This window comes from Lathamus discolor, unplaced genomic scaffold, assembly GCF_037157495.1.
Source record: "Lathamus discolor isolate bLatDis1 unplaced genomic scaffold, bLatDis1.hap1 Scaffold_249, whole genome shotgun sequence".
NCBI lineage: Eukaryota > Metazoa > Chordata > Aves > Psittaciformes > Psittacidae > Lathamus > Lathamus discolor.
Window position 1 is genome coordinate 3,025 of NW_027069278.1, and position 13,563 is coordinate 16,587.

The 13,563-nt window shown below is 34.7% G+C and overlaps 1 protein-coding gene across 3 annotated transcripts; it reads left to right on the forward strand.

Annotated features, from left to right (window-relative positions):
• Nucleotides 1-413: 413 nt before the first annotated feature.
• LOC136006495 (EEIG family member 2-like) lies at nucleotides 414-13,346 on the forward strand. 3 transcript variants are annotated; one of them, XM_065664525.1, is made up of 10 exons: nucleotides 414-910; nucleotides 1,587-1,616; nucleotides 2,103-2,219; nucleotides 3,496-3,542; nucleotides 7,230-7,336; nucleotides 8,287-8,385; nucleotides 8,920-9,100; nucleotides 9,185-9,312; nucleotides 9,709-9,778; nucleotides 10,817-13,346. In XM_065664525.1, exons 1-10 carry the CDS (start codon nucleotides 773-775, stop codon nucleotides 10,830-10,832), a joined length of 933 nt encoding a protein of 310 aa, XP_065520597.1. In that variant the 5' UTR covers nucleotides 414-772; the 3' UTR covers nucleotides 10,833-13,346. The 3 variants fall into 3 exon arrangements, with proteins under 3 accessions (XP_065520597.1, XP_065520595.1, XP_065520596.1); XM_065664523.1 differs by having other exon boundaries at nucleotides 419-910; nucleotides 10,812-13,346; XM_065664524.1 differs by having other exon boundaries at nucleotides 423-910; nucleotides 8,287-8,382; nucleotides 10,812-13,346.
• The last annotated feature ends 217 nt before the right edge of the window (nucleotides 13,347-13,563 follow it).

Below are 13,563 nucleotides of genomic sequence, written 5' to 3' on the forward strand. Positions count from 1 at the left end.
AATCACTAGTGTATTTTTATTATATATAATTTATTCTCATAAGGTACAGGAGTTTTCTAGTTGTCTTCCTTGTACCCATTCATTTTGGAGTTTGTTCTTGCTCAACCGGATTTACTCAAGTAGAACAATGTGTTCCATTTGCGCCTTATAAAATAATATCAATCTCACTGAAAGCATCTTCCATTTTGCCTTTTCTCAGCTACATCATACTATCATGTTGTAATCCTTCTGTGATAAACAAATACGTTCAGATATTAGTTGTTTTATTTTGCTCTCAAAATGGCAAGGTCCCAGTATGTACCTGAAATTCCTGTTTGTCCCAAGTGCATGAATTTCTATGTGGTTACAGTACATCATCTCCTTTGTACTTTTCCAGGCTTCAAATTTATCTGGTTCTGCTTATATCTCTTTGTATTGATAAAAACACTTCTCAAACACAGTATCTTGAGCACTTTCCAAAGCTCAGGAGCTTGGAAGACAGTGCTTGGGAGCTAATGTTCAAGAAAACCTCACTCACCTGAAGCAAACTGGAGAAACCATGATCCCATTCATTTGCAAAAGCACTGGCTATTGAATTTTTCTGTAGGTCTTCTACTGTGGTCAAGGTCTGAAACAATTATTAGTCTTGCTACACAAAGAGAAGAATGAAGGATGATGATTCAGACCATGAACTGATTTTGCACGACATGACTACTCTACAACAAAACTTTGTTCTTGAGCTGTGTCCTATTGCATTTTACGGTCCTAAATGTATGTGCAAGTAATATGAAACATGTTCTGTTTTTGCAGGGAAGTAGTACAGGCAAACTGTGTCCGCTGGAAGAAAAAGTTCTTATTTATGTGTAAAATCAGTGCCAGTGCCACAACAGGGATTTTGGATACTTGCATTTGCAGGGTGTCTGTACGGAAGGTAAGTAGCCTTTTTTTTTTAACCCTTCTCTCCTTTTTTCCTGCTCTTTCTTCACTTGTTTTGGTTTAATTTCTAAATGTCTGATAAACTTCATAAAACAAATTTTAGCTGCAACCATGTCAGGTATTCTTCTAGTAGAAATTCCATAGTAATCTTATTAATTACCATAGTTTGATTAATTAATTGCATTTCTTTTTCTTATGGAAAGAAACACTTATTCCAGCAGGATAGCAAAGTAATCACTCATCAGTCTTTATAAAGTTAGCCCTTGATAGATACTTCTAAGAAAGGTGAGAAGTATCTATCCTAAATTTACTTAGGATATCCTGAAGATACTTCAACAGTAAACTTAGAAGTCCTGAACTATGCTAAGAATTTTTTATGCAGGATGTCCTACTTTTGGGGCTAGACTTTGCAAGAGCCAAATACTGACTGGCATCAGGCACTCATCCTTCTGCCTCTCCGCAAGATGACAGTCTCCTGCTGGCCTGCACAGAGAACATTAACACTAAGTTCTAAATGACAGCAGCACAGCCTAGCAAATGTGTGTTGAGCTGTTTTAAAATGAAGATTAGTATTTGCTTTTCTAAAAAAAAAATTAAGAAAAAAACCCAAAACAAACAAAACTCCCAGTCAGTATCTTTAATAGCTTAATGGCATTTCTCTTTTTTCATAGGAGTTAAAAGGAGGAAAGGCATATGCAAAGGTAAATTGAGATGTATCTAATTTTGCCTATTAATTACCTTTTCTTTCTTGTAATTTTATGTCCTTTTAAAGTCATTCCAGAATACTACTCTAATAACCCATGATTTCATTATGTGCATTATAGTGACACAGTGGTGTTGAAACTCTTGATCAGTGTGTTTAATAAATAAATAATATTATACCACCAGAATGCTTTTTTCTTTCAATTTTGTATGTTAAAAGAGTTGATAAAAGTAAACCCTTCTGCATCTGTTTACTTTTAAAAATACAGAAAACTCTCCTTGTTCTTTTTCTTTCTTGAGACTGAAAACAGAATTATGCAGAATTTGACACTCTCAAAGAGCCAAGGCTTTTTGCCTTGGGCCACTCCCATTAAAGGGTATTCTCTTTTTCATATCTGAAAGAAACTGCTGTTGGTGGTACTCAATGCTGTGCATGCAACAAGTACAATATGCTTACTACTAATTTTGTCATTTTCTTTTAACAGCTGGGATTTGCAGACCTAAATCTTGCAGAGTTTGCTGGATCGGGAAATACCACTCGTCGCTGTTTACTGGAAGGTTATGATACCAAAAATACAAGACAGGATAACTCCATTCTCAAAGTAATTTGTTTTCTTTATGATACTTAAACTAATAAAGCAGAGAACAAGTATTATTAAACACAATGAAATTTAAAGCATATTTCGTGAACCTCTTTCTAGAAGGAATACTATTTAAAGTAAAAACATCAGCGTTGTTTAGAGAGAATCATTAAAATCCATGCAGTCAAAACAGAATTTGTCCTACTCCTTGTAAAGGAGTTGGATAGCTGTAAAAGAAAAGCTTTTAAATAGTATTCATATTCTAACAGGAATTGAACAAAAGAATAGGAAAGTATGATGAAGAAGTTAATACATTCATATATATGTGTAGTGATTATATCTTTAAGACTGGACAACTTCCTGTGCAGCTTTATAAGAGCGAATTTCCTAATTGGCTTATTTATGTATAAGCCAGCTTCAACACCTCAATGACTCCTGGAACTCCCCCTTTTCTATTTAATAGTAATGAAAGTAATAATTGGGGAGCATTGTTGCAAGAAACACACCCTGCAGTTCTCTCCCATTAATCCAAGGAGTTTAAAAAAATGGAGTAAGCTGCATAAACCTGAAAATCATTACATACAGAATGTTACAAGTGAATAAAAAAAAAAAAAGTAATAAAAAAGTGAATAAAAAAAATTTCCAAGACACTAGGATTAATTTCTGACACTACTGAGCGCACTGTTTAAGCATGCACTTTGTGATTTCTTAAAGACAGTTTTAGACTTTAAAAAGAAAACTTTTTAATTGATGGCTTTGACCCAGCTAACAAGCCTCCTCGATGAATTGTTGTCCTACGGCATTATTTACCCTTTTGTGGTTTTATTTACCTCTGGTGTTAGCACAACCAGTTCTTGTATGCTAGCTGTTTGCTAAACACTCTCGGCAAAGAACATACTTCAGCACCCACTATTTTAAACAATCTTCTGTTTGCTCATTAATCTTTTAGATTTCCTGTCTCTTTATTTTTTCCCTTAAAGCCATTTTAAGCTTAATTAATTAAAGCCATCTTAACTATTAATGATTCTAAGAGTCTTCTTGATCTGTGTATCTTTTGCAGAATCTTGTACATGTAACTATGTTACTTTAAATGCCATTTTGTGTTGTTTGCATGCGTACTAGGAAAAAAAAGCTATTTTTTTACATACATGCGTTTACTTGCATATGTGAAGATGCCATTTTGTTTTACTTAAATGTAAGATTAAATGTAAGAAATGTAAGGTAGTGACATGACCATGTATCACAGACCAACCCCATTTTTCTTCTTACAGTGGGTTTTTGTTTTCTTCATGTGTAGGTTTTGATCAATATGCAGCTAATGTCTGGAGACCCATGCTTTAAAACGTAAGTTTATAAAAAAATTTCCGTGGAATAGTGTTTTGGTCATACATTCCATGTTCAGAATTACACTTCTGGGTTGCATTTATAAATCTTTCCAATTTGACAACAATATTAACCAAAAAAAAAAGTTAGAAACAAATGGGGTGGTAGCTGAATAATGGCTAACTTGGTAAAAGTAACAGTAGAAGTCTCATAATTCTCCTTAGTGCTGAATACTTAGTATATTTTCTATCAAACAGTACTAGCCTGCAAACCTGTAAATAAATAAATAAATAATGAAAACAAAAGCCATATAGGAACCTGTTCCTGCTGTGAGGTTATATAATTATACTTGGTATGGGATGATTTGATTAATACTTGTGTTTGAAAATGTGCTTTTATACCTTTTATTCACAAGTCTCAGGTGATTTTAAAAGACTTATAAACAAAAAAAAACCAAAACAAACCAACTAAGAATAACCAAACCCAAAACCGGAAATGTGGTATGAGTTAGTACAAGAGAAATCACTTACAGATATTTCTCTGTTAGCAAAGACATTATGCAACTTAGTAAAAGATGCAAGAGGTAACATCTGAGGGGAGAGCTAGCTGGGAAAATAGAGAGAGATGTATTCAGGATCCTTTGGACTCACTGTCCTTAATCTATAGTTAATGAAATGGTTTCACCAGAGCATGTTAGCTTCCATAACTAACCACAGAACAGACAAACTATGCATGCTAAGGACAAACCTAGTCATGAATAAGATGAAATTGTTGCTTTCTTTCTAGACTAATGGGCCATTTTGTTATGGGCCACCTAAGCTGAGTGGATAGCTACACTGAAACAGTGCAAGTGGCTATCGCTAACCATGACTTAACTATCCTGATCAGTAGGAAGTGAAGAGCTCCCATGTCCTTTGTATTATGAGAGATACTTTATAATAACCTGAAAGCCATTAATTCTAAGGGTTTTATCAAGACCACGTTTAAACCAACTTAGTTGTATTTTGTCACAAGGTATTTATGGAGGGGTTGATTAAATAATTCCTTCAAAATAAATTTGTTTCTAGTTTAACTCAATTTTTTCTACAGTTCCCTTCATTGACCACACTGCTATACTGAAACTAGTAGAAGATAGAATCAAAATTCTTACCATAACATGTGATTAAGCTTTGGAACTCCTTGCTACTCCACATTGTGAATACTAAAAGCTCAAGAAAGAATTAAGACAAATTCCTGAATGAAAAATTATTGGGGGCTATTCAGCATAAAACATCATATGAGGCTCAAGCACTTACAGATGAGGAGATACTGGAAGAATATTCAGGAGATGATTACTACCTGTGTCTTGTTCTCTCAGCATCTGTTTGCTGCTGATAGAAACAGGACACAAGGCTAGACAGACCTTCAATCTGAGACAACATGCTTTCTTGGCCCTTTCAAAAACAATCTAAAGCAGAACTCCAAGTATTACATATAGCTTGAAAAGAAAAAATGAGCTTAAGGAAAATAATCTGAAAAATACCTGCTAGCTTCACTCCTGTTACGTCAATCTCAACTTTTTGTATAGGTTTGCAACCTTCCTTTATACTTTCACACCTTATGTTTCATCTAAGGTATCTCCCACTGTAAAGATATAGTGCTTGCTTACAAACTGTTACACTCAAACCCTTTTACTTCAGTATGGATTATGGTTTTTATTCAAAATATTATCATAAAGTGAATTTAAATTCATCTTCTATCAGATTAATGTAAGCAATGTCCCTCTTAATAATCCAATAATAGGGACAACAATCTCATGCACACTTCATCTGTAGCAGTGAACATATACTCAAGTCTTCTTTAAGTTAAAAAGATTGCAATTAAAGTGAAATGAGGCTGCAGCTCCAAGAAAAGCAGCACTGATCTCTTAACTAAGTCTCAGGCACATATATGAATTAGCTCATGATTTGTAGGTTTTAGATAGTTTGAGGTAGGTTCTGGTGTAATTAGGACAATCAAGAACTCGAGTAGCAACTCAAGACCTTGTGCATTATTGCTGTAGCTGTGTCCTTACCACCATTTCTGAGGAAATCTGAGAATGCTGCTTGCATCAGTCTAGCTCAGATGATTCACCACAGGAACTCTTCAGTGTCCACTTGCACCACTAAAGACCCTTTCTGCTCTCCTAACCTTCAAAAAGAACAGAATGCTGTAAAAGCTCATCTTGTGCTTACTGAATAAATAGTAAGATAGTATTATCTGAATTTGACTGGGCAAAGCTTTTCTGTGTCGCTAGTTATTTAGCCCCTCTTGATTTACTTTTGAGTCAGAGCTATTAACAAATACATCACTGGTACTGATAAACAATTTCTCAAAGGCATCTAACTAATCGTTAACTGCATACTAATAAACAATGTGTTCCTGTTCTTACTGGCTGGTACTGAAGGAGTTCAAATCAGTACCTAAATAATTTTCTAGCTCCCTAGGAAAAAAATCTCTAACTGAAATTATTCAGACTTGGCATTTTCTTACAAACTGATGATATAACCATTTCCTGGAACATAAACTTTCAACACAAACAGAACAAAAAATTTATCTAATCCAGATGTCCTTCGCAGAAGGAAAAAAATAAATCTTAAAGCAATTACACAATTGAAATCAGCTACATATTTTATGAGGCAGCTTAGGAGGCTTGGTGTTTGATCTAGGGTGACATCCCTGAAAGCATTCAGTTCTTGCTTTCCTAACTAAGACAGGAAGATAAGTCACACAAGCATTGTATTTCTAAAAGCACTTTTTCTCTCTTTTCTTTAAAACGTAAGGAGGGATATGTTACTGTACACAAAGACAGTGACTATCGAATATGTCAAATCTAAAAATGATAACAAAAATCCACTTATACACAGACCAATAGTCTGTTCCCAAAGTCAAAAATAACAAAGCATTAGAAAAACTGTAGGTAGGTAACATCTTGAAATGTATTTTAGTTGTACTTGCAAGATTTGCCATTTTCTAATTAGATTCTTTTGCACTAGCAAAACACAAACTTAAGGGGTTTAGTAATTTAAAAATACCCCTTTAGGTCTTCGTATAAACTAAAACAAGCATTTAAGCATTACACAAAACTTTTAAAATACTGAACCAAATTTAAATTATGTTGTACATGATGCTCTTTTTATTTTGCAGGAGGTAGAGTGAAATACAGGGAGATGGTAACACTGGCCCCACTGTTAGGACAGGAAGGGTTACAGCCCAGAATCAACTCCTGTCTTGTAACAGATAAAACAAAGAACATGACAGTGTACAAGTCAAGCAGGCCAACTGTTGTTGCATTGTGTCTTGTTGTTTAAACTTACCATCTTGTCATGTATTCCATGAAGTACTGCAGTGTATATATTCTTAGCATGTAAATTAGCCTAATTCAGAGACTTAAAAAAAAATAATTAAGAACTTGAAAATAAACACATACCACTCCATTAATCATCAAAAAAGGAAAAGCCTTTCCAAGGAACCTGAAGGGCTGAGAGCTGAGCAGATAGATTTGATTTCTGTATTTTCCCTTTTTTATCTTTTTAACAAGGAGCTAGGTACCAAAAAAAAGTCACAAGCATATTAATTTGAAGCACAGTATGAATTATGGCAACTTACTTGAAAAGAAAAATCTGTGCTGATCATTTTGAAGGAATTACAGCAGAAGTAGAACGAATCTTAACCACCTTTTTCTTACAGGCCTCCTTCCACAGGAATGTCTATAGCAATTGCTGGAGAATCAGAATCTCTTCATGAAGACAGGAAAGGTGGAGAAAACTTAAAAGTAGTACATCTGGGCATAGCAGGTATAAAATAATGTTCTTAATTTCTCGTTTCTTTTGTGCTGGCTTCATAGCTTAAAGGAGATGTGCAAAATCTTAAAGGAATGCTGACAGTTGGCCCACAAAGGGACTATCTTTGGTTATTTGTTGAGACACACTCTCCTAGACGACATCAGTGAAATCTCTCTTTTTTACTTTTGTAAAAGTTTATTTGATGGAAAGATCAGAAATTGGATGGATAGTTTACCTTCTTTTTAACATTTTAAATCTTACATGTTCTGTGTCACACATTTTTTGATTGCTTTGAAATTGTATTTTGAGTGAGCATTTAATTTGGCCCTTGATTTGCAACTTACGAATTATCGGGATATGTGTAACTTAGAGTGGTACATTTTGAGTTGTAAACGTTCTAAGTATTGTTAAAAACTGAAGTGGTTACTCTGAAATTCAGACTATTATAAAAAAATACCTTTTGGTGGGGGTTTTGTGGGTTTTGTTTTTGTGGGATGGTTCGTTTTCTGTGTTTTTTTACAAGCTTCGCATTCTTACAAAGCTCATTAGTTTCCACCATACACACCTTAAGTTGCATTAACCACAGTTACTTTTTCAGCCAGAAGATATCTATCATACCATTCTACTATAATACCAAGGAAAGCATGGTAATCTCTTTAATGTCGACAGTAGACAAATCTAGAACAACATTTCATGTAAATATTTCTAATCCAATGGTGCTCTCTGTTTTACTTGGACAGAAACATGATACTTCTATTTTTTTTTTAAGGAATGCGTATTTGTTAACATCCATGGTATTTTTGCAGCACTTGACACTTCAAAGGGTTTGTAGAAGACCAGTGTCAAATCCGTAACCCCTATGGGGAATGGGACATTTGAGTCTGATCATGATTACAGACAAAGTAATAACAAAGCTGGCTTTAGCAACAGTATTAACAGTATCTGACTTGCACGTGTTGCAGATGTCTCATCAAAGAGTGCCTCAGTCCCAGAAGAACTTGGTGCATGTGGACATTCCAGAACATCAAGCTATGCAAGTCAGCAGTCAAAACTGTCAGGTAGTTGTTAACAATTCTGTGTGAGTTTTGGGGTTTATTTACTTTCATAGCTCTAGACTGTAGTAAAGTATACTTTATGTGTTTTAAAAAAAGGTTTCAAGTTGAAAGGTTTCCCTAGGCATTTCAGGTGTGTGGAGGGTAATATTTTTTCCTCTTAAAAGCGCAATGAATAATCTGTTCAGATGTGAGACAGCTTTTTCCCTTAGCTCTGTCCAATTAATGATACATCCAAATGATATTTTTACCTCTTCCATGTGTAAAAACAAGTAACATAGAAATGAAGACTTAGCTCTAAATGCTGAAGTGGAATTAATGACATCAAGTCATTATATTTGTTAGGAAGCAGGAGTTAGAGCAAAAAGAGAAACAGCATGTGCTAGAATACAAAACACAAAGTGAATCGCCTAGCTGATGAATGTACATGCATTCCAAGGCTTTTGAATTGTCTTTACAAGAAAGAACAAATGGTAAAATGTAAGTAATGACCTTGGCTCTCAAGAACATGCCTGACCTAGCTCTCCTGCACTTTCCCAACAGGATACAGCACATGTCACTCTAGATCATCCAGTCTATCTGAACTCTCTCACCGGAGAAACACCTCAGAGGGTAGTACCTCAACAGGAATTGGAAGTATTCTGGAGCCATGTGATGACTCTGAGCCAAAAGTAACTAATATCGATACATCTGTTAAAGATGCACCATCAGAGAAAGTCTGCAGGTATGCTTGACAGCCTTACCTAGCAGAAGTAAAATACAATTTACTGTATCACTTCTAAGAGCCTAAATATATTTATTTTTGCAGACATCCTGTAAAGCAAGACTCTGTGGAGTCACAGCTGAAGAGGGTCGATGCTACCAGAGTTGATGCTGATGATATAGTCGAAAAAATACTCCAGAGTCAAGACTTCAGTTTAGACTCAAGTGCAGAAGGTATGGAAATAAATAAGCCTAGGGGTTTTCCCTAAGCACATTACAGGCCTTAGGAAAATCCACTCTATTTGTAGTCTCTGTTGCTTGTAGTCATAAGGACAGTGCACATGAATCACTAGATTTTCTCCTTTATCCTGTCTCCCAGAAGTTGAAAGACGGTTGCATGACTCGGGTAACTCTGGCAGAGAATTACTTTAAGCCTGGAAAAAAAAAAGCAGGGGCAAATCTACCTACAAAGGTAGTTCCTCCGACACACACCATATGAAGTTTGGTTCTTCATTACTTAAAATATTTGCATCTCAGTGTATCAGTTACAAAACTGGTAGATTTAAAATTATGTAGTTTCACTAGGGCAACATTAAAGGAAGCTAACGTGTTAATTCCCTTGCATTTTAGAAGAAGGTTTAAGATTATTTGTGGGTCCTGGTGGAAGCACTTCTTTTGGAAGCCATCATCTACCTAACAGGTAGGTAGCATTAACAACCAGTCCATAAATAACATGCAACAAAAATGCATCTGATAAAGCAGCTGTTCTGGATCTACATCATTAATCCTTGTATCTTTTAATAATTAACATATTAATCCCTATATCATTTAAAAGCACCAAAAGAACTAGATTTCCAGGCTTTAAAACAAAGCACATAGGTTATTTCCAAAACAGAACTGATGTGCCAGCATTAGAATTATAACTTCCAGAGGTTCTGAAGAGTTTCAGTTCCATAATTTTCAGAACTGAGCAGTGTTTCAGTATGGACACAGGAAACAGGCACCAGTTTGAAATCTTAGCTCTACAGACTTACTACATCACTCTCTAGAGCTAGAAGAAAGTCTGAAGTGTTTTCTTACACATCTGCCTTTACAATATCCAACTTTTACATCTTCCTGATAACAAGCCTGATTTTCTTCACTTTAATTTTACACACAACTCCTTCTGTTTCTCTACACTACACTATTCCTGATTCAAGGTCTTGTTCATTTTCCAAGTACTGGTAGCCCTAAACTCTCTTCTTTGATAATTTGCTTCAGATTATTTTCTTGTAGGTGGTTTAGGAGAGTTGTTTTTCCTGTATGTTATCGTAGGACCATCATTATTGTTTTAAATACATTTATCTGTTTATGTGTAAATATATATATATAAAGACAATTATCGGCACATGATATGACTAGGGTCAGAGCGGTACCCAAAATGTAATGTTTAAGGAACTAAAGAGAGGTCCAACAATAACTTGTTCTCAGTAACATTATTTATAATTCATTTTGACTGCAGTACAACACGAAACACTTTAATGTATTAAACTGTAGGTTTCTCAGTGGCATGCTAATTCCATGTATTTTCCACCCTTCACATGTAGCTGTTGTGATACTAGCTGCTCAGTTGGGAGTTTTTTGGGGGAGGTGGCTATTTGGGGTTTCTTAAACAGTGAATTTGCTGATGTGCAATACTTGCTGTTTAGCTTCCAATTACATTGCAACTGAATTAACTTTTCCCATTCTTTCAGAGTAGGATCTGGAGCGTATGAGCAGGTGGTGATAAAACGCTAGACTGGAATGAGAAACAAGAGGAAAACTCAGAGCTCTGGCATTCGTATTTGGTTTTGTTTGCTCTGTTGCAAAAATTGTCAAAGCCAAGATGAACTCAATGTGGTCTTTTTTTGAAAGGCAATGGAATGTCTCATGCTCACAGAATTTCTTCTTCTGTGGTATGAAGGCAATATATAGCTATGTATACCTTGTGCAAGTACTTGGACTGTTTCTGTAAGCTCCACTTGACATTAGTGGAACTACTTGCTCTTTAAGTTGTGTGAAGCATTTTTGGAAGCATGATGAGTCAGATTTCATACAACAGATCATTCGCAGTGATGTACTTTGTTCATAACTTCTTTTCTAAAGAAGATTCTTCAAGTTGGCCTTAAATGAACCTGAAGACATTAATTACTCAATTTGATCCTAGCTACCATTTTAGTCTTACAGAATATAATTACTTCTATCACATCAACATAATTATGAAGTCAAAGTTCAGGCCTCCACAAAATAGCACAGCTATGTTTTAACATAAAAAAATCCTTCTCTTAAAAATACTGATCGTAAGTTCATTATAAGGTTGAACTGTAGAGGTGAACTCCACATGCATTTAAAAGGCAAAAAATGAAACCCAAAACATAATAGATCTAAACCAGCCAGAGACCAGATCTGTTAAGTGTAAATGAAGTCTAAAGGCTTTTAATGCATGAAACATGAGATCTGTTTTCATGTAAGTGACATGAAAAGTGGGATTTCACATGAAAATACTAAGGCACAGTAGTGTATTATCAAGAAAGCTGGCTTGATTGTTAAGTCTGGAGTTCAAAAGCTGGATCCACAGAAACTCAAATAATGCATGAACCTTGAGATTCAATGGAATAGTACTGTTTACAAACCTAGTCAGTAGTTTACTACCACTTAGAACTTGTTATTGTAGCTTAATCCTTCACATTTAGTGCTTGGCTTGTGTTTTCAATGTGCCTTGCGGGATTGGGGAGGTATAGGGAAATTAAACCATTTACTAAGCAATTTTAGCTTTAAAACTAGGTAAACATCTATACTATTATCAATATAACTTATTAAGAGAAGCACTTTATTGTAGACATACTTTGCACTCTGAAAAAGTCTTACTGTGCAACAAATTTGTTGAACATTTCTTCCTTCACTATCTGTCCACTGTTACTTTCAGGTCAATGTACTGTATTTAAATTTGCACAAATAATGATTTGCCTAACAGGCAAGAAAGATGAAAACTCCTTAAAATTTTCAATAAGAAGTACAGAAGACTTAATTTTGAAAGGGATGTGGTAGGTGAAAGTTCTAATTCAGGCTTGGCCCTACTGTACTTAATTATATACTGCAAATTACTTGTTTATTCGTAAGGCTTGAATAAAAATCCAATTAGTGTGGCCATTTCTGAAAGTCCTTAATGTTTCAAAAACTGCTCTTTGGCAACCTTTTACTGAAGTATAAGCAGGTCATATTTAATAGACTATATTAGGAAAAGCAGGCTTTGTTTTCTATAAATCCATAGAAGAATTATTACACTATTCTTTGTTTGGGAGGGGGGGTTTAAGGAAATCTCAGATTTTAAAGCCTGAGTACTGTTACTGAATATGATTAATATAAGCTATTTCTCAGTTATGGTACTTAAATACTTTCATTTCCTACTGTCAATTATAATCTTTTTTCAGTGTTTTAATGGGCAAAAGAATTAATACAAAGGTTATATTTTAGCTGCTCTTAATAGAAGTGTGGTATTATCCATTTCTGTCAGCCACAGGAATTTTAAACAGAAACTACATAACTGCTAATATACTATACATATCCCAGAAAATGATCGTTTCTTTTCCTGTTACATAGCTAATTTGTACCAAAAGAATCCTACTGCAAGCCAAAAGATGCGCGATACTTCAATAAATTAGTTGCTTTCAGTACTCTTGAATACTGCTACACTTACTGGTAAATTTATTAAAACTAGTAGTAGTTTAGATGGTAGCTTACTGAAGTTTACTAGGAAAAATAGACATAGTTTGAAGAAAGCAGATTTAAAAAAAAAAAAACAACATTGTATAGCCATTTATGCAATTCTGACGGGAATTTCCATAGCCTAGATTTGTATTCTATGTTAAAAGATACAGCTAACTGCCATACATTGGGTATTTTGTTTACTGGAAACCAATTATTTTCTTGCCTGAGCAGATCTTTTAAATAGGATGGGAGTTTACATGGAAATCAAGCTTTTAATAAAACTGTATCCTAGTAATTTATTGTTCTGACTTACAGCTACAACTCTTTATGAAGCGACTCGCTAATTGTGCATATTTTAAGTGGAATATAACCTTCATGTTTAGATGTATGATCCTTTTTTTTGTAAACTGTGTTAGAAGAATACAGGAGACTCATTTAGGAAACTGTTCAGGATGTATTGGTGGTCTTTTGGTTTTTTTTTTTTACTGTATTTAAATGCAAGTCTCTCAGACATTCAATAAACTCATGTCTTCAGCTTGGAATCTGTTTCTTTAATCTGTCCTTTTTTAATAAAAGATTATGAACTTCACTGGAAGTGAGAGTCTACCTCAACTTCCCTACAGCTTTTCAACTCTGAGGCTTATTAAACTTCATCTCTGGTCCACGAAGTATTTAACAGCACCGTTATTAGTACATGGTTATTTATCTGTCTCTCAGAGAGGAAAACTAATATGTAAGTCTTACACAAATGAAAAATCA